This window comes from Panulirus ornatus, chromosome 28 (assembly GCF_036320965.1).
Source record: "Panulirus ornatus isolate Po-2019 chromosome 28, ASM3632096v1, whole genome shotgun sequence".
Taxonomy (NCBI): Eukaryota; Metazoa; Arthropoda; class Malacostraca; order Decapoda; family Palinuridae; genus Panulirus; species Panulirus ornatus.
This window is the reverse complement of record NC_092251.1, coordinates 18779652-18807223: the sequence shown is the minus strand read 5'-3', so window position 1 is coordinate 18807223 and position 27572 is coordinate 18779652. Positions and strand designations below refer to the sequence as shown.

Sequence of the window (27572 nt, the reverse complement as noted above, 5' to 3'; positions counted from 1 at the left end):
AGTCACCAGCTTCTGCAGTTTCTCACATGAATCAGCCACCAGCGCTGTATCATCAGCGAACAACAACTGACTCACTTCCCAAGCTCTCTCATCCCCAACAGACTTCATGCTTGCCCCTCTTTCCAAAACTCTTGCATTTACCTCCCTAACAACCCCATCCATAAACAAATTAAACAGCCGTGGAGACATCACACACCCCTGCCGCAAACCTACATTCACTGAGAACCAATCACTTTCCTCTCTTCCTACACGTACACATACCTTACATCCTCGATATATATATATATATATATATATATATATATATATATATATATATATATATATATATATATATATATATATATATATATAAATATATATTATCCCTGGGGATAGGGGAGAAAGAATACTTCCCACGTATTCCCTGCGTGTCGTAGAAGGCGACTAAAAGGGGAGGGAGCGGGTGGCTGGAAATCCTCCCCTCTCGTTTTTTTCAATTTTCCAAAAGAAGGAACAGAGAAGGGGGCCAGGTGAGGATGTTCCCTCAAAGGCCCATTCCTCTGTTCTTAACGCTACCTCGCTGACGTGGGAAATGGCGAATAGTACGAAATAAAAAAATAAAAATATATATATATATATATATATATATATATATATATATATATATATATATATATATATATACATATATATATATGTGAGATGCAACACACTAGAACCTCATGGAAGATGATCCTCGGAAACCCCATTGCTCAAAGATAAGAGATGAAAGGTATACAACTCCTGCGGTCAGAGGGGCATCATGTGTTCTATAAATGTGCATGATCAATGCATTATACTTTTGTTCATACACCTCCAAATTTGACAGTAAGTTCAATAAATCTGCCGGCTAATGGTTAATGTGAGCACGATGGGAAATGACCTCTATAGTCCCCATTGCTCAAGGACTTGCAACGAAGGTATTCCATTACAGAAGATCAAATAGTAACTTCTCTATCGTGGGCCCCATTGCCTAATGATTAGTGTCCCCCAGCTCCCACATGAATGGTAGTGCTTCACACCCTGCTGTCAGGAGGGCATTACGTGTTGTATGAAAGTGCACACCTCACTGCACTATATTCAAGTTCATATACCTCCATGTTTGAAAAAAGGTTCAAAATCTGATGGCTACTGTTAATGTAAGCCCGATAGGAAATGACCCATGGAGATCCTACTGAGATCCCACTGCTTACAGACATGAGACAAAGGGTACTCAAATAATAGCAATCACATATTCACTTCTCTATTAAAAGCTCCATAGCCTAGTTGTTAATATTCACTTCTCTATTATAAGCTCCATAGCTTAGTAGTTCATGTCCCCAGCTCCCACATATATATGATAAACTTTTGAATCCTCCTCTAAGGGGGGCATTACATGTTCTATGAAAGTGTGCACTTACTGCACTACATTCTCATTCATACACATCCATTGTCTGACAGTAAGTTCGGTAATACTGATGGCTACTGATGGTTAATAACCAATGAAATCACCATTGTTCATGGACATGAGAAAAAGGATATTCCATTACTAGTAATACAACAGTCACCTTTCTATTATGGGCTCCACAGCCAACATGTTACGGGACAGCACAGTCCTACCAACTCTGACCTAGGAAGCTAAAACATGGACATGGAATGAGTCACAGGAGGTAAGGAATCCAGACTGGAAATGAGCTATTTGAAAGGAGCAAATGGTATGACTAGATGGAATAAAGAAAGAAATGAGGGGAAGTATAAGGGATTTGGTATGGCAGGGAATGTAAAAGGAATGAATTGTGGCCACAAGTGGTAGATCGCATGCAATGTAATATTCAGAGGTGGTGTGGAGATGTGGAAAGAATGCAAGACAGGAAGTGTATGAGAAGAGTGTATGATATTATGATTAAAGGAGTCTGTGTGAGAAGACCACCTGTGACATGGAAAAGAAGAGTGGAAGAGTACTGGAGGTAGAAAAATGGTGGAAGAATGCATGGAATGGTGTATGCAAAGCAGGCATATAAGGACAAGGGTAAGTGGAGACTCTTTTGCCATGGCCATCCTCTTGAAGGAGTTTCTGGAGAGTATGGGCATCAGAGATATGGATAGAAAGATGGATAACATAGTTACTCTGGTATTGAAAGGGGGTTCTACAGAGGTATCCTGCTATACAGCTGTATGTCAGATGCAACATACTAGATGTATCTGTCTATATCTTTGATGCCTGTTCCAAATGGAAAAAGGGGGTGGCTATACCAATAGAGTCTTCATAAATAGTTAACTCTAATACAGCTTCTTAGCCTTTAGTACCTCACCCTTAACAGGTCAATGGCAGACTCTTTTGCCATGGCCATCCTCTTGAAGGAGTTTCTGGAGGGAATGGGCATCAGAGATATGGATAGAAAGATGGATAACATAGTTACTCTGGTATTGAAAGGGGGTTCTACATAGGTATCCTGCTATACAGCTGTATGTCAGATGCAACATACTAGATGTATCTGTCTATATCTTTGATGCCTGTTCCAAATGGAAAAAGGGGGTGGCTATACCAATAGAGTCTTCATAAATAGTTAACTCTAATACAGCTTCTTAGCCTTTAGTACCTCACCCTTAACAGGTCAATGGCAGACTCTTTTGCCATGGCCATCCTCTTGAAGGAGTTTCTGGAGGGAATGGGCATCAGAGATATGGATAGAAAGATGGATAATATATATATATATATATATATATATATATATATATATATATATATATATATATATATATATAAAAAAAAAAAAAAAAAAAAAAAAAAAAATATATATTTTATTTATTTATTATACTTTGTCGCTGTCTCCCGCGTTTGCGAGGTAGCGCAAGGAAACAGACGAAAGAAATGGCCCAACCCCCCCCCCATACACATGTATATACATACGTCCACACACGCAAATATACATACCTACACAGCTTTCCATGGTTTACCCCAGACGCTTCACATGCCCTGCTTCAATCCACTGACAACACGTCAACCCCGGTATACCACATCGCTCCAATTCACTCTATTCCTTGCCCTCCTTTCACCCTCCTGCATGTTCAGGCCCCGATCACACAAAATCTTTTTCACTCCATCTTTCCACCTCCAATTTGGTCTCCCTCTTCTCCTTGTTCCCTCCACCTCCGACACATATATCCTCTTGGTCAATCTTTCCTCACTCATCCTCTCCATGTGCCCAAACCACTTCAAAACACCCTCTTCTGCTCTCTCAACCACGCTCTTTTTATTTCCACACATCTCTCTTACCCTTACGTTACTCGATCAAACCACCTCACACCACACATTGTCCTCAAACATCTCATTTCCAGCACATCTATCCTCCTGCGCACAACTCTATCCATAGCCCATGCCTCGCAACCATACAACATTGTTGGAACCACTATTCCTTCAAACATACCCATTTTTGCTTTCCGAGATAATGTTCTCGACTTCCACACATTCTTCAAGGCCCCCAGGATTTTCGCCCCCTCCCCCACCCTATGATCCACTTCCGCTTCCATGGTTCCATCCGCTGCCAGATCCACTCCCAGATATCTAAAACACTTCACTTCCTCCAGTTTTTCTCCATTCAAACTCACCTCCCAATTGACTTGACCCTCAACCCTACTGTACCTAATAACCTTGCTCTTATTCACATTTACTCTTAACTTTCTTCTTCCACACACTTTTCCAAACTCAGTCACCAGCTTCTGCAGTTTCTCACATGAATCAGCCACCAGCGCTGTATCATCAGCGAACAACAACTGACTCACTTCCCAAGCTCTCTCATCCCCAACAGACTTCATACTTGCCCCTCTTTCCAAAACCCTTGCATTTACCTCCCTAACAAACCCATCCATAAACAAATTAAACAACCATGGAGACATCACACACCCCTGCCGCAAACCTACATTCACTGAGAACCAATCACTTTCCTCTCTTCCTACATGTACACATACCTTACATCCTCGATAAAAACTTTTCACTGCTTCTAACAACTTTCCTCCCACACCATATATTCTTAATACCTTCCACAGAGCATCTCTATCAACTCTATCATATGCCTTCTCCAGATCCATAAATGCTACATACAAATCCATTTGCTTTTCTAAGTATTTTTCACATACATTCTTCAAAGCAAACACCTGATCCACACATCCTCTACCACTTCTGAAACCACACTGCTCTTCCCCAATCTGATGCTCTGTACATGCCTTCACCCTCTCAATCAATACCCTCCCATATAATTTACCAGGAATACTCAACAAACTTATACCTCTGTAATTTGAGCACTCACTCTTATCCCCTTTGCCTTTGTACAATGGCACTATGCACGCATTCTGCCAATCCTCAGGCACCTCACCATGAGTCATACATACATTAAATAACCTTACCAACCAGTCAACAATACAGTCACCCCCTTTTTTAATAAATTCCACTGCAATACCATCCAAACCTGCCGCCTTGCCGGCTTTCATCTTCCGCAAAGCTTTCACTACCTCTTCTCTGTTTACCAAATCATTTTCCCTAACCCTCTCACTTTGCACACCACCTCGACCAAAACACCCTATATCTGCCACTCTATCATCAAACACATTCAACAAACCTTCAAAATACTCACTCCATCTCCTTCTCACATCACCACTACTTGTTATCACCTCCCCACTTGCGCCCTTCACCGAAGTTCCCATTTGCTCCCTTGTCTTACGCACTGTATTTACCTCCTTCCAGAACATCTTTTTATTCTCCCTAAAATTTAATGATACTCTCTCACCCCAACTCTCATTTGCCCTCTTTTTCACCTCTTGCACCTTTCTCTTGACCTCCTGTCTCTTTCTTTTATACATCTCCCACTCAATTGCATTTTTTCCCTGCAAAAATTGTCCAAATGCCTCTCTCTTCTCTTTCACTAATACTCTTACTTCTTCATCCCACCACTCACTACCCTTTCTAATCAACCCACCTCCCACTCTTCTCATGCCACAAGCATCTTTTGCGCAATCCATCACTGATTCCCTAAATACATCCCATTCCTCCCCCACTCCCCTTACTTCCATTGTTCTCACCTTTTTCCATTCTGTACTCAGTCTCTCCTGGTACTTCCTCACACAGGTCTCCTTCTCAAGCTCACTTACTCTCACCACCCTCTTCACCCCAACATTCACTCTTCTTTTCTGAAAACCCATACAAATCTTCACCTTAGCCTCCACAAGATAATGATCAGACATCCCTCCAGTTGCACCTCTCAGCACATTAATATCCAAAAGTCTCTCTTTCGCACGCCTGTCAATTAACACGTAATCCAATAACGCTCTCTGGCCATCTCTCCTACTTACATAAGTATACTTATGTATATCTCGCTTTTTAAACCAGGTATTCCCAATCATCAGTCCTTTTTCAGCACATAAATCTACAAGCTCTTCACCGTTTCCATTTACAACACTGAACACCCCATGTATACCAATTATTCCCTCAACTGCCACATTACTCACCTTTGCATTCAAATCACCCATCACTATGACCCGGTCTCGTGCATCAAAACCACTAACACACTCATTCAGCTGCTCCCAAAACACTTGCCTCTCTTGATCTTTCTTCTCATGCCCAGGTGCATATGCACCAATAATCACCCACCTCTCTCCATCAACTTTCAGTTTTACCCATATTAATCGAGAATTTACTTTCTTACACTCTATCACATACTCCCACAACTCCTGTTTCAGGAGTATTGCTACTCCTTCCCTTGCTCTTGTCCTCTCACTAACCCCTGACTTTACTCCCCAGACATTCCCAAACCACTCTTCTCCTTTACCCTTGAGCTTCGTTTCACTCAGAGCCAAAACATCCAGGTTTCTTTCCTCAAACATACTACCTATCTCTCCTTTTTTCACATCTTGGTTACATCCACACACATTTAGGCACCCCACTCTGAGCCTTCGAGGAGGATGAGCACTCCCCGCATGACTCCTTCTTCTGTTTCCCATTTTAGAAAGTTAATACAAGGAGGGGAGGATTTCTGGCCCCCCGCTCCCGTCCCCTCTAGTCGCTTTCTACGACACGCGAGGAATACGTGGGAAGTATTCTTTCACCCCTATCCCCAGGGATAATATACATATATATATACATATACACATACACACACATACACATACATACGCACATATACACACACACACACATACATATATATACATATGAGAAATGTAAGAAACAATTTAGAAAATATATATATATATATATATATATATATATATATATATATATATATATATATATATATATATATATATATCTTTTTTCTTTCTTTCATACTATTCGCCATTTCCCGCATTAGCGAGGTAGCGTTAAGAACAGAGGACTGGGCCTTAGAGGGAATATCCTCACCTGGCCCCCTTCTCTGTTCCTTCTTTTTGAAAAAAAAAAAAAAAAAAAAAAAAAAAAAAAACGAGAGGGGAGGATTTCCAGCCACCCGCTCCCTCCCCTTTTAGTCGCCTTCTACGACACGCAGGGAAGTATTCTTTCTCCCCTATCCCCAGGGATATATATATATATATATATATATATATATATGGTATTGAAAGGGTGTTCTACATAGGTATCCTGCTATACAGCTGTATGTCAGATGCAACATACTAGATGTATCTGTCTATATCTTTGATGCCTGTTCCAAATGGAACTCCCTCAAGGGGGTGGCTATACCAACACAGTCTTCATAAATAGTTAACTCTAATACAGCTTCTTAGCCTTTAGTACCTCACCCTTAACAGGTCAATGGCAGAGGGTAACTCTAGCACAGTGCTTGCAGAGGATCGTACCTAATGTTCTTACTGACTACTTCTACCTAATGCTCCCACCTACTTTTCCCTAATGTTTCTATCAAATGCTCCAGCCTAAGTGTTCATACCAACTATTTCTAACACTCAAGCAACATAATTTAGATATGTGATGTCTTTCAGATGTTATCTGACTCTTTGTTGCTTGGGCAAATGAATATTCAAAGAAGTATTAGTAATGGTAATTAGTATTTATCCCTGGGGATAGGGGTGAAAGAATACTTCCCACGCATTCCTCGCGTATTCCTTGTATTTTTTTTAACTTTCTAAAATGGGAAACAGAAGAAGGAGTCACGCGGGGAGTGCTCATCCTCCTCGAAGGCTCAGACTGGGGTGTCTAAATGTGTGTGGATGTAACCAAGATGTGAAAAAAGGAGAGATAGGTAGTATGTTTGAGGAAAGGAACCTGGATGTTTTGGCTCTGAGTGAAATGAAGCTCAAGGGTAAAGGGGAAGAGTGGTTTGGGAATGTCTTGGGAGTAAAGTCAGGGGTTAGTGAGAGGACAAGAACAAGGGAAGGAGTAGCAGTACTCCTGAAACAGGAGTTGTAGGAGTATGTGATAGAATGTAAGAAAGTAAATTCTCGATTAATATGGGTAAAACTGAAAGTTGATGGAGAGAGATGGGAGATTATTGGTGCATATGCACCTGGGCATGAGAAGAAAGATCATGAGAGGCAAGTGTTTTGGGAGCAGCTGAATGAGTGTGTTAGTGGTTTTGATGCATGAGACCGGGTTATAGTGATGGGTGATTTGAATGCAAAGGTGAGTAATGTGGCAGTTGAGGGAATAATTGGTATACATGGGGTGTTCATTGTTATAAATGGAAATGGTGAAGAGCTTGTAGATTTATGTGCTGAAAAAGGACTGGTGATTGGGAATACCTGGTTTAAAAAGCGAGATATACATAAGTATACTTATGTAAGTAGGAGAGATGGCCAGAGAGCATTATTGGATTACATGTTAATTGACAGGCACACGAAAGAGAGACTTTTGGATGTTAATGTGCTGAGAGGTGCAACTGGAGGGATGTCTGATCATTATCTTGTGGAGGCTAAGTTGAAGATTTGTATGGGTTTTCAGAAAAGAAGTGAATGTTTGGGTGAAGAGGGTGGTGAAAGTAAGTGAGCTTGGGAAGGAGACTTGTGTGAGGAAGTACCAGGAGAGACTGAGTACAGAATGGAAAAAGGTGAGAACAATGGAAGTGAGGGGAGTGGGGGAGGAATGGGATGTATTTAGGGAATCAGTGATGGATTGAGCAAAAGATGCTTGTGGCATGAGAAGAGTGGGAGGTGGGTTGATTAGAAAGGGTAGTGAGTGGTGGGATGAAGAAGTAAGATTATTAGTGAAAGAGAAGAGAGAGGCATTTGGACAATTTTTGCAGGGAAAAAATGCAATTGAGTGGGAGATGTATAAAAGAAAGAGACAGGAGGTCAAGAGAAAGGTGCAAGAGGTGAAAAAGAGGGCAAATGAGAGTTGGGGTGAGAGAGTATCATTAAATTTTAGGGAGAATAAAAAGATGTTTTCGAAGGAGGTAAATAAAGTGCGTAAGACAAGGGAGCAAATGGGAACTTCAGTGAAGGGCGCAAATGGGGAGGTGATAACATGTAGTAGTGATGTGAGAAGGAGATGGAGTGAGTATTTTGAAGGTTTGTTGAATGTGTTTGATGATAGAGTGGCAGATATAGGGTGTTTTGGTCGAGGTGGTGTGCAAAGTGAGAGGGTTAGGGAAAATGATTTGGTAAACAGAGAAGAGGTAGTAAAAGCTTTGCGGAAGTTGAAAGCCGGCAAGGCAGCAGGTTTGGATGGTATTGCAGTGGAATATATTAAAAAAGGGGGTGACTATATTATTGACTGGTTGGTAAGGTTATTTAATGTATGTATGACTCATGGTGAGGTGCCTGAGGATTGGCGGAATGCGTGCATAGTGCCATTGTACAAAGGCAAAGGGGATAAGAGTGAGTGCTCAAATTACAGAGGTATAAGTTTGTTGAGTATTCCTGGTAAATTATATGGGAGGGTATTGATTGAGAGGGTGAAGGCATGTACAGAGCATCAGATTGGGGAAGAGTAGTGTGGTTTCAGAAGTGGTAGAGGATGTGTGGATCAGGTGTTTGCTTTGAAGAATGTATGTGAGAAATACTTAGAAAAGCAAATGGATTTGTATGTAGCATTTATGGATCTGGAGAAGGCATATGATAGAGTTGATAGAGATGCTCTGTGGAAGGTATTAAGAATATATGGTGTGGGAGGCAAGTTGTTAGAAGCAGTGAAAAGTTTTTATTGAGGATGTAAGGCATGTGTACGTGTAGGAAGAGAGGAAAGTGATTAGTTCTCAGTGAATGTAGGTTTGCGGCAGGGGTGTGTGATGTCTCCATGGTTGTTTAATTTGTTTATGGATGGGGTTGTTAGGGAGGTGAATGCAAGAGTTTTGGAAAGAGGGGCAAGGATGATGTCTGTTGGGGATGAGAGAGCTTGGGAAGTGAGTCAGTTGTTGTTCGCTGATGATACAGCGCTGGTGGCTGATTCATGTGAGAAACCGCAGAAGCTGGTGACTGAGTTTGGTAAAGTGTGTGAAAGAAGAAAGTTAAGAGTAAATGTGAATAAGAGCAAGGTTATTAGGTACAGTAGGGTTGAGGGTCAAGTCAATTGGGAGGTAAGTTTGAATGGAGAAAAACTGGAGGAAGTAAAGTGTTTTAGATATCTGGGAGTGGATCTGGCAGCGGATGGAACCATGGAAGCGGAAGTGGATCATAGGGTGGGGGAGGGGGCGAAAATTCTGGGAGCCTTGAAGAATGTGTGGAAGTCGAGAACATTATCTCGGAAAGCAAAAATGGGTATGTTTGAAGTGGTTCCAACAATGTTGTATGGTTGCGAGGCGTGGGTTATGGATAAAGTTGTGTGCAGGAGGATGGATGTGCTGGAAATGAGATGTTTGAGGACAATGTGTGGTGTGAGGTGGTTTGATCGAGTAAGTAACGTAAGGGTAAGAGAGATGTGTGGAAATAAAAAGAGCGTGGTTGAGAGAGCAGAAGAGGGTGTTTTGAAATGGTTTGGGCACATGGAGAGAATGAGTGAGGAAAGATTGACCAAGAGGATATATGTGTCGGAGGTGGAGGGAACGAGGAGAAGTGGGAGACCAAATTGGAGGTGGAAAGATGGAGTGAAAAAGATTTTGTGTGATCGGGGCCTGAACATGCAGGAGGGTGAAAGGAGGGCAAGGAATAGAGTGAATTGGATCGATGTGGTATACCGGGGTTGGCGTGCTGTCAGTGGGTTAATCAGGGCATGTGAAGCGTCTGGGGTAAACCATGGAAAGTTGTGTAGGTATGTATATTTGCGTGTGTGGACGTATGTATATACATGTGTATGGGGGTGGGTTGGGCCATTTCTTTCGTCTGTTTCCTTGCACTACCTCGCAAACGCGGGAGACAGCGACAAAGCAAAAAAAAAAAAAAAAAAAAGAAAATTAGTAATGGAAATTGCTCTTGATAAATCATATATAAAGACTCAAAAACTTTAACTGAAAGAGTAGACTCTTTCAACAGCATTCATATTTAGCTAAAACTATGAAACAAAGCAGTCCTCCTAACGAGAATCAAATTATAATGTTCACAATAAATTCTAAAATGTTTAGTTACATTGGTTTTGCTTTCTCATAACATCAAAAAACAGAATTCAAGTATAATGGAAATGATGGAAACATAAATTTCCCATTCCAAAAGAAATAAAGGAAGTGAGAAATTCTGAAATGAAACATACAAATGCATATTCTTCAGGTTTAAGGCACTTGGTCATTAAAGTCTCAATTAAGGTATCATTGGTGAATATCTTAAAAGAAAACAGAGTAGGCAGTCACAAACAAAACTGCTGAATTTCTAAAATACTACTATTATGGCAGTATGGCTGGAAATACAAGGAGAGGTAGACATATCACAGAAGAGATAGATTTAGTGAGAAAATCAACTGTTAAAATATTTAGAAGTTGCTGAACAAATGTTCTTAGTCAAGTAAACAATGTTTTTGTGTGCGAGTTTTACTGGACACTTAAGTTTCATGCGACAAATGAACATCTTCAATGAAAAAGTAAGAAGTGCTTGAATCAAGAGTGGAACCCCACATCTCTCCTAAACTCACTAGACATGGGTAGAGAATCTGTATCAATGTAGTATTAAGCAGTATGAACTGTCCAACTCAAGTAAAAGAAAAGAGAGTAATGCAGTAATAGATTTCTAAATCATGATATATGTTAGAGGTCTAAGAGTAATCAAATAAAATCAAGCCTTAAGTCTTGCTTTTATAACTATGATGACTTGGCAGCTCTAATAATATTTGTCGATACATTCTACAATAAATTTTCACCTCCAAGACCAGAGTTTTATTTCTAAGTCAAACTTTGTATAAGTTTTGCACTCAACAGGTAGTACTGCTACTACTGAGAAAATGTAAATATGATCACAGAAAATAAGAGAAAATCAAAAAACATGCACAATAAAATGCCATCTGAAGCACTATCATGGGACCACAGTTCTCTATGCATGTAATTTTACTTTAGTTACACTAAGAGAGTCCTGGCTAAGTAATGATTCATTTTACAATATCAAACTAAGATAAATTTAAGGAGTTTGCTATATTCCCCTTCCCTTCATAATTGTTCCCTTTTTTCTATCTTCCATCTTGCATCCCTGCTTCAACATCCTTGTTTATTCTTGCTGAAGCAACTTCATTTCTTGTCAGTTTCATTTCGTATAAAAATGGCAAATGCTGCACTTATTTTCCAGCCAAAGGAATGTGAAGAATTTTTAGAAACTGTTTTTAAGATTCCTGTTGGGTTTTTGACACATGAAGCTATGAAGCCTACTACTTGAATTCTGAAATTATCCTGCAGTAAAGAATGAAGATATCAAAAAGTTGTGAAGAGTAAGGGAATACTTATGTGGAACATAAAATCTGATAAAAGAGTACTATAATTTGTAAAGTTTGATGCACTTACTACGCAGCAGTCTGATGCAAAAGGCTAGCAAGTGGCCTGGCACAACTGTCACTGGGGTGGCAAGGGGGTAGCATTGTATACTCTGGCTGCACAATGCGACGAACACTGGCAGAATCACCAAGTAAAAGCCAGACCTCTAAGTCATGACATCTAATGAAGGCCTCTCCTGATGTAAGCAACAAGAGTGGGGTTCCCTCTGCAGTCAACTGGACAGACTTTACTCCTCCATTACGGCCTTCAACTGAAAAGTTGTAAAAAAAATGAGATGTAATTTAACAGAAGTTCATAGCACAGGATACTAGATGAACAAATGACTGCTTTACAGCTGTGTGAATACATGATCCAGACACCTTTTTTCAATTCTGAAACTATACTGTTCCTCCCTAAGGTGATGCCCTCAATCATCACTCTCTCATACAACTTATCAGGTACACTAAACAAGCTTATATCTCTGTAATTCAAAGATTCACTTTTGTCCCCTTTGCCTTTACACAAAGGCACTATGCAGACCATCCACCATCCTTAGGCATCTAACCTAGGGCATACTTATAATAGAAATCCCTACTAAGCAATTGATAACAGTCAACCCCTTTCTCATAAAGTTCAACCGCAATCCCATCCACTGTAGATGCTTTGGCAATTTCATCTTATGTATGGCTTTCACCAGCTCTTCTCTTTTCACCACATCACTTGCTATGACTCTCACTTTGCATACCATTTCAAAAACATCCCACATCTGCCACCCTAACACCAAACACATTCACCGCTCCTTTAATACACTGACTCTGTCTCCTCTTTACCATATCACCACATCTTTTTCACCTATCTGCCCCTTCACAGATGCTCCCATTTGTCCTGATTCTCCTCAGACTATCATACTCCTCCAATAACATTCTCTTTGCTGATGCTTCCTCTCCTCAAATCTCATTTGCCCTCTTTCTCAGCCCCTGCACCTTCCTCTCTACCTCCTGCTACTTTTCTTGCACACCACTTAGTTACACATATTCCTTCTCTGAAAGCAGCATCCATACACCTCTTTTCTCATTCAATGGCTTCATAATTTCCTCATCCCACCACTCCTCTTTCTCACAGACCCATCTCCCACCTTCTGCATATCAAACATTTCTAACACTTGTAAATGCTGCTTTCCTAAAAACCTCCCATTCCTTGTCCCCTCCCAGAATTTGTTTAGTCTCAGGATATGCCACTCTTCACTAAATCTCTCCTGGTATCTCTTCACACAAGCCTCTTTTTCCAAGCTCACTTACTTTCACTACCCTCTTCCCACTCACATCATTTCCTGTTTTCTTAAAGCCTCTACAAACTATCATGCTCTCCTCCAAGTTGTGATCAGGCATCTCACCAACTACCCTTTTCAGTACATTCATACCCAAGAATCTCTCTCTAGTCCATATCAATCAATTAGTACATAATCCAGTGATGCTCACTCACCATCTACCCAACTCACCAATGTATTCTTATATATGTCCATAATTTTAAACTAAATCTCTTCACTAAATCCTCTCCTGGTATCTCTTCACACAAGCCTCTTTTTACAAGCTTACTTACTTTCACCACCCTCTTTTCACTCACATCATTTCCCATTTTCTTAAAGCCTCTACAAATTATCATGCTCTCCTCCAAGTTGTGATCAGGTATCCCACCAACTACCCTTTTCAGTACATTCGTATTCAAGAATCTCCCTAGTCCATATCATTCAGTTAGTACATAATCCAGTGATACTCACTCACAATCTACCCAACTCACCAATGTATTCTTATATATGTCCATCATTTTAAACTAAGTATTCCCAATCCCCAGTCCTTTTCAGCACTTAAAACCATTTTCATTTATAACACTGCATACATCATGCACTTCAACTATACTCTTACAATAAACCCCCATTCTAACAGAGATCACTGAGTTTCTACCTGACCTTTCTGAACCCAGTGCACAAAGTTTAGGATCTATACATAATATCTATAAAAGTTTGAGTATGGGACGCAACGAAATAGTTTATTTACACACGTCAGTCTGGGACACTGAGTGTCAGAACATGTGACAGACTGATGAACATCAACTCAATGCATTTTTTTCTAATATTCAATGTTTCCTCCACACACATACATATAGTTTTAAGCTAATTTACAGTAATTTAAAGGTGCAATATTATATGTTTTACCTTTACACCAACAAAGATAATCTAGGTAGATATTTTAACTGAAAAAAAGACAGCTTGGTCAACGTCCACCAATATGAGATAAGCACCTGCTGTGCTATCAGTGGTGAGAGAACTAAAAAATTTAGTAAACACATCAACAATGATAAAAACCTGAAATATGAATGTGCATCATGAATGCAGAATTGCTCGTGCCTCAAGCAAGCCACATTTCTGACCAAAAGATTTAGCTGACTCCAAGTGATTCTCTAGTTATTTCATTCTGATTCATAGTAGTCTTTGCTATCCCTGATCACCTAAAGTCTTAAAGGAAAAAAGGCAGGTTTCCATTAGACTTGTCAATATTCAAATATTAATATCTATTTATATATTTTCATTATACTTAATCGCCGTCTCCTGCGTCAGTGAGGTAACGCAAGGAAACAGAAGAGGAATGGCCCAACCCCTACACATGTACATGCATAAACGCCCATACCCGCACATATACATACATTTCAATGTATACATATACAGACATATACATATATACACTTGTACATATTCATACTTGCTGCCTTCATCCATTCCTGTTGCCACCCTGCCACACATGAAATAGCATCCCCCACCATCCAGTGAAGTAGCACCAAGAAAAGACAAAAAAGGCCACATTCATTCACACTCAGTCTCTAGCTGTCATGTGTAATGCATCGAAACCACAGCTCCCTTTCCAAATCTAGGCCCCACAGATCTTTCCATAGTTTATCCCAGACGCTTCACATGCCCTGGTTCAATCAATTGACAGCACATTGACCCCAGTATACTACATCATTCCAATTCATTCTATTCCTTGCATGCCTTTCACCCTCCTGTATGTTCAGGCCCCAATCACTCAAAATCTTTTTCACCCCATCCTTCCACCTCCAATTTGGTCTCCTGCTTCTCCTTGTTCCCTCCCTCTCTGACACATATATCCTCTTTGTTAATCTTTCCTCACTCATTCTCTCCATATGTCCAAACTATTTCAATACACCCTCTTCTGCTTTCTCAACCACACTCTTTTTATTACCACACATCTCTCTTACCCATTCATTCCTTACTCGATCAAACCATATTGTCCTCAAACATTTCATTTCCAACACATCTACCCTCCTCCACACAACCCTATCTATAGCCCACGCCTCACATCCATATAACATTGTTGAACCGCTATTCTTTAAAACATATCCATTTTTCCTCTTCGAGATAACATTCTTGCCTTCCACACATTCTTCAATGCTTCCAGAACCTTTGTCCCCTCAACAACCCAGTGACTCACTTCAGTTTCCATGTTCCATCTGCTGATAAGTCCACTCTCAGATTTCCAAAACCATTCACTTCTTACAGTTTTTCTCCATATAAACTTACCTCCCAATTTACTTGTCCCTCAACCCTACTGACCCTAATAACCTTGCCCTTATTCATATTTACTTTCAACTTTATTCTTTCACACACTTTCTCAAACTAAGTCACCAACTTCTGCAGTTTCTCACCTGAATCAGCCAATAGCGCTGTATCATCAGCGAACAACAACTCACTTCCCAAGCCCTCTCATCCACAACAGACTGCATACTTGCCCCTCTCTCACAAACTCTTCCATTCACCTCCCTAACCACCCCATCCATAAACAAATTATACAATCTTTTTTTCTTATTATACTTTGATGCCATCTCCTGCGTTAGCGAGGTAACGCAAGGAAACAGACGAAAGAATAGCCCAACCCATCCACATACACATGCATATAAATACACATCCACACGTGCACATATACATACCTATACATTTCAACTTATATATATTTTCATTTATTCATTTATTATTTTGCTTTGTCGCTGTCTCCCGCGTTAGTGAGGTAGCACAAGGAAACAGATAAAAGAATGGCCCAACCCACCCACATACACATGTATATACATACACGTCCACACACGCAAATATACATACCCATACATCTCAATGTACACATATATATACACACACAGACATATACATATATACACATGTACATAATTCATACTGTCTGCCTTTATTTATTCCCATCGCCATCCCGCCACACATGGAATAACAACCCCCTCCCCCCTCATGTGTGCGAGGTAGCGCTAGGAAAAGAAAACAAAGGCCACATTCGTTCACACTCAGTCTCTAGCTGTCATGTAATAACGCACCGAAACCACAGCTCCCTTTCCACATCCAGGCCCCACACAACTTTCAATGGTTTACCCCAGACGCTTCACATGCCCTGGTTCAATCCATTGATGGCACGTCAACCCCGGTATACCACATCGTTCCAATTCACTCTATTCCTTGCACACCTTTCACCCTCCTGCATGTTCAGGCCCCGATCACTCAAAATCTTTTTCACTCCATCTTTCCACCTCCAATTTGGTCTCCCACTTCTCCTCGTTCCCTCCACCTCTGACACATATATCCTCTTCGTCAATCTTTCCTCACTCATTCTCTCCAAGTGACCAAACCATTTCAAAACATCCTCTTCTGCTCTCTCAACCACATTCTTTTTATTTCCACACATCTCTCTTACCCTTACATTACTTACTTGATCAAACCACCTCACACCACATACTGTCCTCGAACATCTCATTTCCAGCACATCCACCCTCCTGCGCACAACTCTATCCATAGCCCATGCCTTACAACCATACAACATTGTTGGAACAACTATTCCCTCAAACATACCCATTTTTGCTTTCCGAGATAATGTTCTCGACTTCCAAACATTCTTCAAGGCTCCCAGAATTTTCGCCCCCTCCCCCACCCTATGATTCACCTCCACTTCCATGGTTCCATCTGCTGCCAGATCCACTCCCAGATATCTAAAACACTTTACTTCCTCCAGTTTTTCTCCATTCAAACTTACCTCCCAATTGACTTGACCCTAAACCCTACTGTACCTAATAACCTTGCTCTTATTCACATTTACTCTCAACTTTCTTCTTTCACACACTTTACCAAACTCAGTCACTAGCTTCTGCAGTTTCTCACGTGAATCAGTCACCAGCGCTGTATCATCAGCGAACAACAACTGACTCACTTCCCAAGCTCTCTCATCCACAACAGACTGCATACTTGCCCCTCTTTCCAAAACTCTTGCATTCACCTCCTTAACAACCCCATCCATAAACAAATTAAACAACCATGGAGACATCGCACACCCCTGCCGCAAACCTATATTCACTGAGAACCAATCACAATCCTCTCTTCTTACACGTACACATGCCTTACATCTTCAGTAAAAACTTTTCACTGCTTCTAACAACTTGCCTCCCACACCATATATTCTTAATACGTTCCACGGAGCATCTCTATCAACTCTATCATACGCCTTCTCCAGATCCATAAATGCTACATACAAATCCATTTGCTTTTCTAAGTATTTCTCCCATACATTCTTCAAAGCAAACACCTGATCCACACATCCTCTATCCTCTACCACTTCTGAAACCACACTGCTTTTTCCCAATCTGATGCTCTGTACATGCCTTCACCCTCACAATCAATACCCTCCCATATAATTTACCAGGAATACTCAACAAACTTATACCTCTGTAATTTGAGCACTCACCTTTATCCCCCTTGCCTTTGTACAATGGCACTATGCAAGCATTCTGCTAATCCTCAGGCACCTTACCATGAATCATACATACATTAAATAACCTTACCAACCAGTCAACAATACAATCACCCCCTTTTTTAGTAAATTCCAATGCAATACCATCCAAACCTGCTGCCTTGCCGGCTTTCATATTCCGCATTGCTTTCACTACCTCTTCTCTGTTTACCAAATCAGTTTCCCTAATCCTCTCACTTTGCACACCACCTCGAGCAAAACACCCTATATCTGCCATTCTATCATCAAACACATTCAACAAACCTTCAAAATACTCACTCCATCTCCTTCTCACATCACCACTACTTGTTATCACCTCCCCATTAGCCCCCTTCACTGAAGTTCCCATTTGCTCCCTTGTCTTACACACTTTATTTACCTCCTTCCAAAACATCTTTTTATTCTCCCTAAAATTTAATGATACTCTCTCACCCCAACTCTCATTTGCCCTCTTTTTCACCTCTTGCACCTTTCTCTTGACCTCTTGCCTCTTTCTTTTATACATCTCCCACTCATTTGCATTTTTTCCCTGCAAAAATCCTCCAAATGCCTCTCTCTCTTCTCTTTCACTAATAATCTTAATTCTTCATCCCACCACTCACTACCCTTTCTTATCAACACACCTCCCACACTTCTCATGCCACAAGCATCTTTTGCACAAGCCATCACTGCTTCCCTAAATACATTCCATTCCTCCCCCACTCCCCTTCCCTCCTTTGTTCTCACCTTTTTCCACTCTGTACTCAGTCTCTCCTGGTACTTCCTCACACAAGTCTCCTTCCCAAGCTCACTTACTCTCACCACTCTCTTCACCCCAGCATTCTCTCTTCTTTTCTGAAAACCCCTACAAATCTTCACCTTCGCCTCCACAAGATAATGATCAGACATCCCTCCAGTTGCACCTCTCAGCACATTAACATCCAAAAGTCTCTCTTTTGCGCGCCTATCAATTAACACGTAATCCAATAACGCTCTCTGGCCATCTCTCCTACTTACATACGTATACTTATGTATATCTCGCTTTTTAAACCAGGTATTCCCAATCACCAGTCCTTTTTCAGCACATAAATCTACAAGCTCTTCACCACTTCCATTTACAACACTGAACACCCCATGTATACCAATTATTCCCTCAACTACCACATTACTCACCTTTGCATTCAAATCATCCATCACTATAACCCAGTCTTCTGCATCAAAACCACTAACACACTCATTCAGCTGCTCCCAAAACACTTGCCTCTCATGATCTTTCTTCTCATGCCCAGGTGCATATGCACCAATAATCACCAATCTCTCTCCATCATCTTTCAGTTTTACCCATATCAATCTAGAATTTACATTTTTACACTCTATCACATACTCTCACAACTCCTGTTTCAGGAGTAGTCCTACTCCTTCCCTTGCTCTTGTCCTCTCACTAACCCTTGACTTTACTCCTAAGACATTCCCAAACCACTCTTCCCCTTTACCCTTGAGCTTTGTTTCACTCAGAGCCAAAACATCCAGGTTCCTTTCCTCAAACATACTACCTATCTCTCCTTTTTTCTCATCTTGGTTACATCCACACACATTTAGACACCCCAATCTGAGCCTTCGAGGAGGATGAGCACTCCCTGCATGACTCCTTCTTCTGTTTCCCCTTTTATAAAGTTAAAATACAAGAAGGGGAGGGTTTCTGGCCCCCTGCTCCCGTCCCCTTTAGTTACCTTCTGTGACATGTGAGGAATGCGTGGGAAGTATTCTTTCTCCCCTATCCCCAGGGATATGTATATATATATTTTTTTTTTTTGCCGGTCTCCCGCGTTTGCGAGGTAGCACAGGAAACAGATGAAAGAAATGCCCCAACCCACCCCCATACACATGTATATACATACGTCCACACACGCAAATATACATACCTACACAGCTTTCCATGGTTTACCCCAGACGCTTCACATGCCCTGATTCAATCCACTGACAGCACGTCAACCCCCGTATACCACATCGATCCAATTCACTCTATTCCTTGCCCTCCTTTCACCCTCCTGCATGTTCAGGCCCCGATCACACAAAATCTTTTTCACTCCATCTTTCCACATCCAATTTGGTCTCCCACTTCTCGTTCCCTCCACCTCCGACACATATATCCTCTTGGTCAATCTTCCCTCACTCATTCTCTCCATGTGCCCAAACCATTTCAAAACACCCTCTTCTGCTCTCTCAACCACGCTCTTTTTATTTCCACACATCTCTCTTACCCTTACGTTACTTACTCGATCAAACCACCTCACACCACACATTGTCCTCAAACATCTCATTTCCAGCACATCCATCCTCCTGCACACAACTCTATCCATAGCCCACGCCTCGCAACCATACAACATTGTTGGAACCACTATTCCTTCAAACATACCCATTTTTCTTTCCGAGATAATGTTCTCGACTTCTACACATTCTTCAAGGCTCCCAGGATTTTCGCCCCCTCCCCCACCCTATGATCCACTTCTGCTTCCATGGTTCCATCCGCTGCCAGATCCACTCCCAGGTATCTAAAACACTTTACTTCCTCCAGTTTTTCTCCATTCAAACTTACCTCCCAATTGACTTGACCCTCAACCCTACTGTACCTAATTACCTAGCTCTTATTCACATTTACTCTTAACTTTCTTCTTTCACACACTTTACCAAACTCAGTCACCAGCTTCTGCAGTTTCTCACATGAATCAGCCACCAGTGCTGTATCATCAGCGAACAACAACTGACTCACTTCCCAAGCTCTCTCATCCCCAACAGACTTCATACTTGCCCCTCTTTCCAAAACTCTTGCATTCACCTCCCTAACAACCCCATCCATAAACAAATTAAACAATCATGGAGACATCACACACCCCTGCCGCAAACCTACGTTCACTGAGAACCAATCACTTTCCTCTCTTCCTACACGTACACATGCCTTACATCCTCGATAAAAACTTTTCACTGCTTCTAACAACTTGCCTCCCACACCATATATTCTTAATACCTTCCACAGAGCATCTCTATCAACTCTATCATATGCCTTCTCCAGATCCATAAATGCTACATACAAATCCATTTGCTTTTCTAAGTATTTCTCACATACATTCTTCAAAGCAAACACCTGATCCACACATCCTCTACCACTTCTGAAACCACACTGCATATATATATATATATATATATATATATATATATATATATATATATATATATATATATATATATATATATAATATATATATACATATATATACATAGGCATATACATACATACACATGTACATAATTCATACTTGCTGCCTTTATTCATTCCCGTCATCACCCCGTCACACATGAAATGAAACCACAGCTCCCTTTCCACATCCAGGCCCCATAAAACTTTCCATGGTTTACCCCTGATGCTTCACATGCCCTGGTTCAATCCACTGACAGCACGTCGACCCCGGTATACCATATCGTTCCAATTCACTCTATTCCTTGCAAGCCTTTCACCTTCTTGCATGTTTAAGCCCTGATTGCTCAATATCTTTTTCACTCCATCCTTCCACCTCCAATTTGGTCTCCCACTTCTCCTCATTCCATCCATCTCTGACATATATATCCTCTTGGTCAATCTTTCCTCAATCATTCTCTCCATATGTCCAAACAATTTCAATACACCCTCTTCTGCTCTCTCAACCACACTCTTTATTACCACACATCTCTCTCACCCTTTCATTGCTTACTCGATCAGACCACCTCACACCACATACTGTCCTTAAACATCTCATTTCCAACACATCCAACCTCCTCCGCAAAACTCTCTCTATAACCCACGCCTCACAACCACATAACATTGTTGGAACAACTATTCCTTCAAACATACCCATTTTTGCTTTCCGAGATAATGTTCTTGCCTTCCACACATTTTTCAACGCTCCCAGAACTTTCGCCCCCTCCCCCAGCCTGTGACTCACTTCCGCTTCCATGGTTCCATCCGCTGCCAAATCCACTCCCAGATATCTAAAACACTTTACTTCCTCCAATTTTTCTCCATTTACACCTACCTCCCAATTGACTTGTTCCTTAACCCTACTGTACCTAATAACCTTGCTCTTATTCACATTTACTCTAAGCTTTCTTCTTTCAAACACTTTATCAAACTCAGTCACCAGCTTCTGCAGTTTCTCATCTGAATCAGCCACCAGCCCTATATCATCAGCGAACAACAAATGACTCACTTCCCAAGACTTCCCTTCCACAACAGACTGCATACTTGCCCCTCTTTCCAAAACTCTTGCATTCACCTCCCTAACAACCCCATCCATAAACAAATTAAACAACCATGGAGACATCACGCACCCCTGCCGCAAACCTACATTCACTGAGAACCAATCACTTTCCTCTCTTCCTACTTGTACAATGCCTTACATCCTCGATAAATCTTTTCACTGCTTCTAGCAACTTGCCTCCCACACCATATATTCTTAATACCTTCCACAGCGCATCTCTATCAACTCTATCATATGCCTCCTCCAGATCCATAAATGCTACATACAAATCTACCACTTTTGAAACCACACTGTCCTTCACCAATCTGATGCTCTGTACATACTTTCACCCTCTAAATCAATACCCTTCCATATAATTTACCAGGAATACTCAACAAACATATACCTAAGTAATTTGAGCACTCACCTTTATCCCCTTTGCCTTTGTACAATGGCACTATGCACGCATTCCACTAATCCTCAGGCACCTCACCATGAGTCATACATACATTAAATATCCTTACCAACCAGTCAACAACACAGTCACCTCCTTTTTTAATAAATTCCACTGCAATACCATCCAAACCCGCTGCCTTGCAAGCTTTCATCCTCCGCAAAGCTTTTACTACCTCTTCTCTGTTTACCAAATTATTCTCTCTAACCCTCTCACTTCGCATACCAACCTTCAAAATACTCACTCCATCTTCTCACATCACCAGTACTTGTTATTACCTCCCCTTTAGCCCCCTTCATCGATGTTCCCATTTGTTCTCTTGTCTTATGCACTTTATTTACCTCCTTCCAAAACGTCTTTTTTCCTTTCTAAAATTCAATGATACTCTCACCCTAACTCTCATTTGCCCTCTTTTTTCACTTCTTGCACCTTTCTCTTGACCTCCTGTCTCTTTCTTTTATACATCTTCCATTCCTTTGCACTATTTCCCAGCAAAAATCGTCCTAATGCCTCTCTCTTCTCTTTCACGAATGATCTTACAACTTCATCACACCACTCACTACCCTTTCTAATCTGCCCACCTCCCACACTTCTCATGCCACAAGCATCTTTTGCGCAAGCCATCACTGCTTCCCTAAATACATCCCATTCCTCCCCCACTCCTCTTACGCCCTTTGCTCTCACCTTTTTCCATTCTGCCCTCAGTCTCTCCTGGTACTTCCTCACACAAGTCTCTTTCCCAAGCTCAATTACTCTCACCACTTTCTTCACTCCAACATTCTCTCTTCTTTTCTGAAAACCTATACAAATCTTCACCTCCGCCTCCACAAGATAATGATCAGACATCCCTCCAGTTGCACCTCTCAGCACATTAGCATCCAAGAGTCTCTCTTTCATGCTCCTATCAATTAACACGTAATCCAATAATGCTCTTTGTCCATCTCTCCTACTCACATATGTATACTTATGTATATCTCTCTTTTTAAACCAGGTATTCCCAATCACCAGTCCATTTTCAGCACACAAATCTACAAGCTCTTCACCACTTCCATTTACAACACTGAACAGCCCATGTACAGCAATTATTCCCTCAACTGCCACATTACTCACCTTTGCATTCAAATCACCCATCACTATAACCCGGTCTCATGCATCAAAACTACTAACACACTCACTCAGCTGCTCCCAAACACTTGCCTCTCATGAACTTTCTTCTCATGCTCAGGTGCATAAACACCAATAATCACCCCTCTCTCTCAATCCACTTTCAATTTTACCCATGTCAATTTAGAGTTTACTTTCTTACACTTTATCACATACTCCCACAACTCCTGTTTCAGGAGTATTGCTACTCCTTCCCTTGCTCTTTTTCTCTCACCAACCCCTGACTTTACTACTAAAACATTCCCAAACCCCTCTTCCCCTTTACCCTTGAGCTTCGTTTCACTCCCCCAAAACATCCAGGTTCCTTTCCTCAAACATACTAACTATCTCTCGTTTTTTCTCATCTTGGTTACATCCACACACATTTAGACACCCCAATCTGAGCCTTCGAGGAGAATGAGCACTCCCTGCGTGACTCCTTGTGTTTCCCCCTTTAGAAAGTTAAAATACAAGGAGGGGAGGGTTTCTAGCCCCCCACTCCCGTCCCCTTTAGTCGCCTTCTACAACACGTGAGGAATGTGTGGGTGTTGAAGGGTGTTTTGGTTGGGTGGTGTGCGAAGTGAGAGGTTCAGGGAGAATGGTTTGGTAAACAGAGAAGAGGTAGTGGAAGCTTGGTGAAAGATGAAAGCCAGCAAGGTGGCAGGTTTGGATGGTATTGCAGTGGAATTTATCAAAGAAGGGGGTGACTGTTGTTAACTGGTTGGTGATGATGTTCAATGTATGTATGGTTCATGGTGAGGTGCCTGAGGATTGGCAGAATGCATGAATAGTGCCATTGTACAAAGGCAAAAAGGATAAAGGTGAATGTTCAAATTACAGAGGTATAAGTTAGTTGAGTATTCCTGGGAAATCATATGGGAGAGTATTCATTGAGAGGGCAAGGGCAAGCACAGAGTATCAGATTGGGGAAAAGCAGTGTGGTTTCAAAAGTGGTAGAGGATGTGTGGATCAGGTGTTTGCTTTGAAGAATGTGTATGAGAAATATTTAGAAAAACATATGGATTTGCATGTAGCATTTATGGATCTGGAGAAGGCATCTTCTGCTAGAGGTAGTGAAAAATCTGGAGAGGGCATCTTCTGCTAGAGGTAGTGAAAAGTTTTTATCGAGGATGTAAGGCATGTGTACGAGTACGAAGAGGAAAGTGATTGGTTCTCAGTAAATGTCTGTTTGTGGCAGGGGAGTGCAGTCTCAGTGGTAGTTTAATCTGTTTATGGATGGGGTTGTTATGGAGGTGAATGCAAGAGTTTTGAAGAGAGGGGCAAGTATGCAGTCTGTTGTGGATGAGAGAGCTTGGGATGTGAGTCAGTTGCTATTCGCTGATGACACAGCACTTGTGGCTGATTCGGGTGAGAAACTGCAGAAGCTGGTGACTGAGTTTGGTAATGTGTGTAAAAGAAGAAAGCTAAGAGTAAATGTGAATAAGAGCAAGGTTATTAGGTTCAGTAGGGTTGAGGGACAAGTAAATTGGGAGGTAAGTTTATATGGAGAAGAACTGGAGGAAGTGAGGTGTTTTAGATATCTGAGAGTGGATTTAGCAGCGAATGGAACCATGGAAGCGGAATTGAGTAACAGGTAGGGGGAGGGGGCAAAGGTTCTGGGAGTGTGGAAAAATGTGTGGAAGGCAAGAACATTATCTTGGAGAGCAAAAATGGGTGTTTGAAGGAATACTCGTTCCAACAACGTTAAATGGTTGCGAGGCATGGGTTATAGATAGGGTTGTGTGGAGCAGGGTAGATGTGTTGGAAATGAGATGTTTGAGGACAATATGTGGTGTGAATTGGTTTGATTAAGTAATGAAAGGGTAAGAGAGATGTGTGGTAATAAAAAGAGTGTGGTTGAGAGAGCAGAAGAGGGTGTTTTGAAATGGTTTGGTCACATGGAGAGAATGAGTGAGGAAAGATTGACCAAGAGGATATATGTGTCAGAGGTGGAGGGAACAAGGAGAAGTGGGAGACCAAATTGGAGGTATAGGATGGAGTGAAAAAGATTTTGAGCGATTGGGGCCTGAACATACAGAAGGGTGAAAGGCGTGTAAGGAATACAGTGAATTGGAATGATGTGGTATACCGGGGTCGACATGCTGTCAATGGATTGACCCAGGGAATGTGAAGTGTCTGGGGTAAACCCTGAAATGTTTTGTGGGGCCTGGATGTGGAAAGGGAGCTGTAGTTTCAGTGCATTACACATGACAGCTAAAGAGTGAGTGTAAACGAATGTGGCCTTTGTTCTTTCCTGGTGCTACCTCACGTGTACGCGCGAAGGGGGGGGTGCACACGCGCGCCATTTCATGTGTGGTGGGGTGGCCACGGAAATGGATCAAGGCAGCAAGCATGAATATGTACATGTTTATACATGTATATGTCTATGTATGTGTATGTATATGTTGAAATGTATAGGTATGTATATGTAAGTGTATGTATATACATGTGTAAGTGGGTGGGTTGTGCCATTCTTTCGTCTGTTTCCTTGCACTACCTCGTTAACACGGAGACAGCATCACAGTATAATATAATCAAAAATAAAATATTTGTCTAAACAACTGTTGAAGGCATATATACAAAAAAAAAAAAAAAAGAGAGACTTTTGGATGTTAATGTGCTGAGAGGTGCAACTGGAGGGATGTCTGATCATTATCTTGTGGAGGCGAAGGTGAAGACTTGTAAGGGTTTTCAGAAAAGAAGAGAGAATGTTGGGGTGAAGAGAGTGGTGAGAGTAAGTGAGCTTGGGAAGGAGACTTGTGTGAGGAAGTACCAGGAGAGACTGAGTACAGAATGGAAAAAGGTGAGAACAAAGGAGGTAAGGGGAGTGGGGGAGGAATGGGATGTATTTAGGGAAGCAGTGATGGCTTGTGCAAAAGATGCTTGTGGCATGAGAAGCGTGGGAGGTGGGTTGATTAGAAAGGGTAGTGAGTGGTGGGATGAAGAAGTAAGATTATTAGTGAAAGAGAAGAGAGAGGCATTTGGAGGATTTTTGTAGGGAAAAAATGCAAATGAGTGGGAGATGTATAAAAGAGAGGCAGGAGGTCACGAGAAAGGTGCAAGAGGTGAAAAAGAAGGCAAATGAGAGTGGGGTGAGAGAGTATCATTAAATTTTAGGGAGAATAAAAAGATGTTTTGGAAGGAGGTAAATCAAGTGTGTAAGACAAGGGAGCAAATTGAAACTTCAGTGAAGGGGGCTAATGGGGAGGTGATATCAAGTAGCGGTGATGTGAGAAGATGGAGTGAGTATTTTGAAGGTTTGCTGAATGTGTTTGATGATAGAGTGGCAGATGTAGGGTGTTTTGCTCAGGGTGGTGTGCAAAGTGAGAAGGTTAGGGAAAATGATTTGGTAAACAGAGAAGAGGTAGTAAAAGCTTTGCGGAAGATGAAAGCCGGCAAGGCAGCAGGTTTGGATGGTATTGCAGTGGAATTTATTAAAAAGGGGGGTGACTGTATTGTTGACTGGTTGGTAAGGTTATTTAATGATTCATGGTGATTAATGATTCATGGTGAGGTGCCTGAGGATTGGCAGAATGCTTGCATAGTGCCATTGTACAAAGGCAAAGGGGATAAGAGTGAGTGCTCAAATTACAGAGGTATAAGTTTGTTGAGTATTCCTGGTAAATTATATGGGAGGGTATTGATTGTGAGGGTGAAGGCATGTACAGAGCATCAGATTGGGGAAGAGCAGTGGGGTTTCAGAAGTGGTAGAGGATGTGTGGATCAGGTGTTTGCTTTGAAGAATGTATGTGAGAAATACTTAGAAAAGCAAATGGATTTGTATGTAGCATTTATGGATCTGGAGAAGGCATATGATAGAGTTGATAGAGATGCTCTGTGGAAAGTATTAAGAATATATGGTGTGGGAGGCAAGTTGTTAGAAGCAGTGAAAAGTTTTTATTGAGGATGTAAGGCATGTTTACGTGTAGGAAGAGAGGAAAGTGATTGGTTCTCAGTGAATGTAGGTTTGCGGCAGGGGTGTGTGATGTCTCCATGGTTGTTTAATTTGTTTATGGATGGGGTTGTTAGGGAGGTGAATGCAAAAGTTTTGGAAAGAGGGGCAAGTATGCAGTCT

General features: G+C 41.4%; 1 protein-coding gene and 1 long non-coding RNA gene across 3 annotated transcripts in view; one reads left to right on the top strand and one right to left on the bottom strand.

Annotated features, from left to right (window-relative positions):
• The window catches only part of Hira (histone cell cycle regulator-like protein), a 539085-nt gene that overhangs the window by 50329 nt on the left and 461184 nt on the right, over window positions 1-27572 (bottom strand). For both annotated transcript variants that reach the window (XM_071678795.1, XM_071678796.1), the window contains exon 15: window positions 11835-12075. In XM_071678795.1, the coding sequence (XP_071534896.1) occupies window positions 11835-12075 (241 nt within the window). The remainder of the gene's footprint in view (window positions 1-11834; window positions 12076-27572) is intronic.
• The window catches only part of LOC139757878 (uncharacterized), a 222664-nt gene that overhangs the window by 167461 nt on the left and 27631 nt on the right, over window positions 1-27572 (top strand). The window lies entirely within an intron of this gene.